The sequence below is a fragment of the Momordica charantia genome (genome assembly GCF_013281855.1).
Source record: "Momordica charantia cultivar OHB3-1 chromosome 1 unlocalized genomic scaffold, Mcharantia_2.0 BLBB01000001.1, whole genome shotgun sequence".
NCBI classification, from domain to species: Eukaryota; Viridiplantae; Streptophyta; class Magnoliopsida; order Cucurbitales; family Cucurbitaceae; genus Momordica; species Momordica charantia.
This window is the reverse complement of record NW_028275157.1, coordinates 18807670-18812501: the sequence shown is the minus strand read 5'-3', so window position 1 is coordinate 18812501 and position 4832 is coordinate 18807670. Positions and strand designations below refer to the sequence as shown.

General features: G+C 40.4%; 1 protein-coding gene across 2 annotated transcripts; it reads right to left on the bottom strand.

Moving 5' to 3' along the window:
• Nucleotides 1-762: 762 nt before the first annotated feature.
• On the bottom strand, nt 763-4632 carry LOC111005920 (AP2-like ethylene-responsive transcription factor ANT). Of its 2 annotated transcripts, none has more exons than XM_088126125.1 (9): nt 3786-4632; nt 3055-3679; nt 2824-2906; nt 2650-2658; nt 2456-2544; nt 2294-2367; nt 2138-2188; nt 1935-2011; nt 763-1563 (listed from the first exon to the last, which is right to left on the bottom strand). In XM_088126125.1, exons 1-9 carry the CDS (start codon nt 4051-4053, stop codon nt 941-943), a joined length of 1899 nt encoding a protein of 632 aa, XP_087982251.1. In that variant the 5' UTR covers nt 4054-4632; the 3' UTR covers nt 763-940. The 2 variants fall into 2 exon arrangements, with proteins under 2 accessions (XP_087982251.1, XP_087982252.1); XM_088126126.1 differs by having other exon boundaries at nt 3055-3676.
• Between the last annotated feature and the right edge of the window lie 200 nt (nt 4633-4832).

The following is a 4832-nucleotide window of genomic DNA, read 5'->3' as shown; positions in this document are numbered from 1 at the left end:
GTTGTTCGAGATATTATTTCCTTGTATAGTCTGGCAGTTAAAACCCAAAGAAAAATGGAGGGAGAATTATGATTTTATGATCAAACTGGCAAGTACAAAGGAAAATTGAGTCCCCACGTGTGAAGTTTGGTACGTACGTGCCCACAAACGATGGGAGTTCAGATTGGTCATCATAATAACTCAAAATTTGATATTAGGATTGTCATTGTGGGATTGCTTTAAATCCCAACATCATGATTGAACAGTGAGTGGGTAACTCTGGAGCAAAAGGACTCCCTTTAATTTCTCTCTCTCTCTCTAACACAACACATGTTCTTTCTATGGAAAGCAGACAATTTTCTGTCAATTATGGACCAATATGTCTGTAACCCAAACACAAGATAAATCCTGGTACGGTTGTCTAATTTCCTACACTTGAAAAGAGAAAAGAAAAGAAAAAGAAATTCCTTTATATTATATATATTTCTTCGGATTATGGAAGGAATGTCTGTCACTTTGCAGAAAAGCTTATATAAAAAAGAGGGGAATCAGTAATGATGATGTTATGGATGAAGATTGCTAAAGGATTTTTGTTTGTGGTCAAAGGCTTTTAAAAGCAAAAGGCCTCAGCTGAGCTGAGCTGAGCTGAGCTGATCCATGAGCTCTGTATATTTTGCTGGGCCACACCCTCAATCCACAGTTCATTTTTGTACTTCAGAAACACCAATAAAGCTGAACCCAATTATGATTTGATAACAAAATATAAAAACAAAACAATAATAATAAAACAGAGATGGAGAGAGAGATTCCCATTTGAACTTCAATTGTCTACTGTTTAAAATATTCCTCATCTCTTAGAATTTTTCCAACAAAAACTTTCACCTGATAAGGCTGATTTTGGGAGTGTTGAAGTTCTTTTTAACATGGAAGAAGCTATAATAGGAGCAAATGGACTTTTATCCTAAGTATTGTTCCAGCCAGCAAAAACTGGCAACTGGCTCATACAATTTGCTGCTCTCAACTGCTGGGCAGATGCAATCCAGGAGGAGTTCATATTACTAGCTGGGGCAGCAGCGAATGGCTTCGATGTCGATTGTGGAATTCCGAACACCATCGAAAGGCTTGTCTTGTCTGGACTCTCCTCCCTTGAGCTGCTCAAGCTGCAGCTGGTCACCATTGAAGATGCATTAGAGAAGTGAGCTCCCAATTTGGCCGAGTCTTCAAGGCCTATTCGTGACCCATCATTGGTTATCCCAGATGACAACCGAGGTTTTGGAACGAGCTGCTGAGAGGACTGATAAAGAGCCATCTTCCAGTCTGATTCACTTTGAGTATGAATACTCTGTGAGGTTGGCAAAGGCATAGCCTCTGAGTTGCTGTTGGGAGTAGCAGGGCTTTGTCTAAGAGATTCATTATCAAACTCTGTGTGCTGCTTTCTCTTAGCAAGATCGCCACTGAGGAGGGTATTGCTTGCGATAATCCTCTCCACGTCATACCTCGTAATGTCGAAGTTCGTAACAGCATTCATTCCTCGAAATTTTATGGCCGCTATGTCATAGGCCTCAGCTGCTTCCTCTTGAGTACCTTAAGAGTTTGAAACAGCAAAGGCACACTACTAGTTACTACAACCTTTTTCTTCTAACCAAGAATTGAAAAATCAAATTAAAAAAGATGTACTGCTGGATGCATCTGTAAAAGAGCATCTTTGCTCTCTACAAGAATAAGGGATTAAACAATTACAAAGCGACTCAAAACACATCCTTAAAGTTTCTAAAGAGTTGGGTTTACAATGTGAGCCCTACCATTCCCAAAGCAAGAAAGAAACTCAATTTCTTTCTAGGATATGACTTATTTATGGCAGCTTTAACATGTAAGGTGCAACACACAGGAAACTAGATTCAAAATATTCAACCAGAACATTTACTCAAAAAAAGAAAGGATCTAAAAGCACTCACTGAATGTCCCAAGATACAGATCTTTGTTACCAGCAACTCGGCCAATCCGAGCCTGCCATCTTCCATGTTGATGGTGTCTGCAATATAACAAAAACGGGAGCAGAGAACTTTAGACACAGATTCAGTGAAAAAGAAAAGGTTGAAAGTGAAATGATCAAGATCACATATATTAGAAAAGCTTGAGTTGATGAGACTTGTAAGACCTTGTTACACCACGGTAGATTGAGGCCCCCCTCGAGAATCCGCTGCTTCTCCTGAGAGACAATCGATTTAAACAGTTTAGACTTTTAGTTTATGACCACTTACGGTGGAACGAATACGTCGTAAATGATTACTACACATGGTAAAAATGAGCTTGCCTTCTCAGATGAGCAACATATTCCTGCCTGCTCATGTTTTTCATTTCCTCTAATTCTTTCTGATAGTTCTCCAACTGCTCAGAACAGGGATTCACTTTGAGTAAAGCAGGATATTTACAATAAAGAAATATTAAATTAGATATAAGGAACAAGAGGCATTACAGGAAAGTTAATGTGGGTGGAGGGTCCCCAATACTTGAGTGCAGCAAGATCATAAGCTCTAGCGGCTTTTTCTTCCATATCATAGCCTCCTAAAAAAACCCATTTTTGGAACCACTCGATTAATCTTTTAACGGGATCAAACAAAAAAAAAAAACTTGATCAATAATTACTTAGTCAAGGTTCTGACTGCTTACCAAGATACACTGAACATCATCATTTGAATCCAATGGCGATCCCAGCCCAAAAAACAAATAAACAAAAGATCGAGTGGGTGATGATGTTAGTAGGAACAAAAAGAAAGAAGCAACAAAATGTTGATCCATGGAAGAAACAGAAGCACAATAATGTTTTGTCTTTTTGTTTTTTACCTTGCCTTCCCTTCCTGCTTTGACCTTCTTTCTTGCAACTGTTATCCCATAAATGTGCTTCATACCTACCCGTCCATCTGTGCCTGTTTGACATAATGAATCATTGAATCATGGAATTAAGATGGAGAAAAGAGAAGCAAAACAGAACTGTTCCCCCCCCCCCCCCGCCCCAGAATGTAGATTTTAGGAACAGAGATTTACGAAGAGAAACTATAAGAGAAAGAAGAAGACCTTGTAACTCCTCTATACTGTGAGGTTCTCTGCCCAAAGGTATCCAAAGACTTCCTGTGAACAATTTGCTTCTGATCCATCTTCTCATGGCCTCTTTTCTTTGTATCCATGGCAGAGCAGTCAGCCATGGCAGGGGAGACGTGCTGCGTGGCTGTGACACAGCTTGACTGAGAGCTGGGGCTCATAGTCATAGACAAGCTCAATGACTGTAAGTCCCCATAAGCCATAGCATTAATGGAGCCAGGTTCACCTCCATTTTCACTCATGCAGCTCACCATCTTCTGCTCGAACGAACTATTATTAGTCCCATAGTTTCTTGGAGCAGCCCAATTCTTCATACCAGAAATCTCACTCTCTGCCACTGTTGGGTGCTGCTGCTGCTGCAGATTGCACCCATCTGGCATGATTACCTTCGAGTCTTGAACCATCATTTCACGGCTCCTTAAGGATGAGAAATGTGGAAAGGCTTGGGTTTGGGGCTCATGATGAGTTGGGTTTTGATGGCAAAATATGCTGTCTAAGCTGAGAGCCATAACTTCCCTGTCATTGCTTTCATAGTGATGGGACCCCATAGTTGCACCACCAAAGAAATCCTCAAGTTTTGGAGTAGAGCTACTCACCACTTCTAGCCCAAAAGTGAACAATAAAACAAAATGAGCACAAAAAGAAGAAGAAGATTTATACATTTTTTTTTTTATTTTTGAAGTCAAGCAGAGAGAAAATCAACAAACCTTGTGGATGCTGCCTGGTGAGAGCTTCCATTGAACAAATTGAGCCATCAGACTTGAGCGGCATGACAGACAATGGAGAGTAAAAGCCACCATTTTCTCCATCAACACCATAGCAAATGCCGTAGTTAAACTGAGATGGGGAGTGGAAAAGATTTGCAGGAATTGAAGGGGAAACAGCAGTGGCAGAGGAAGAAGAAAGTTCCATGTTAACGTTAGGGGAGACAGAGAAACCTAGCCAGTTACAGCTGTTGCCATTAACATTATTCATGGAAGATTCCCTCTCTACCTTCTTCAGTTCAGTTCAATCACCCCCTCGTTCTCCACACAACGCTCTAAATTTTCGAGCAAGTTTCAATGATTAGAAAGAAAAAAGAACACTAATGATTCCAACAAATCCTTACTTCTCCTCTCCCCCCCTTTGAAACTGGATAATTTTTGTTTGCTTGCAAGCAGCAGAGAGAAACTGTCTAACACCATCATATAAAAAGGAAAAAAAAAAAAATCAAGACCCAGTTTCTGAAACTACAACACCCGCTCTCCGTGTTGAAACTTGAAAGACAAAGAAGAAAGCAGGGGGGGTTTTAAATCAAGAAAATGGTTGGCTTTGGTTTGGTGCATTTCTATAGGGATCTGTGTATGAGAAAGACCATCCTTTTGCTTTACCCTACGCTCTCTCTCTCTGTGCACCTACCCTTTTCTTTTTGCTTCTTTTATGCTATTTGATTTAAAGGCATGGTTTTGCTGAGGCTTTTATAGATTTATATAAACATGCAAATCCTGGGCATACTAAATACAACAAGAAAGAGAGAAAGAGGTGTTTCATTGCTCTCTGTATAATCTTGGACTAGAGGGACACCACACCCCACCACCCAAGGGAAGCAAAGTCAAGTACCCCTTAAAAATAATTGACTAATAGTGGGTTCTGGGGCTGGGGGTGGGCTCCCACCGTATTAATGTGTGCTGGTTTTTGATTAAATGGTCTGATCAGGCTCAGGCCTCTGAGGACCTTGAATTAGATTACACATACGGAAGACAAACTGTCCCTTT

Excerpts from the sequence above, each read along its gene's own strand:
- LOC111005920 (XM_088126125.1), bottom strand. The coding sequence starts at position 4,053 with ATGAATAATGTTAATGGCAACAGCTGTAACTGGCTAGGTTTCTCTGTC. Across the intron at positions 3,680-3,785 it reads CACCAGGCAGCATCCACAAG|AAGTGGTGAGTAGCTCTACT; the intron begins GTTTGTTGATTT and ends CTTTTGGGCTAG. Across the intron at positions 1,564-1,934 it reads TCTGTATCTTGGGACATTCA|GTACTCAAGAGGAAGCAGCT; the intron begins GTGAGTGCTTTT and ends CAAACTCTTAAG.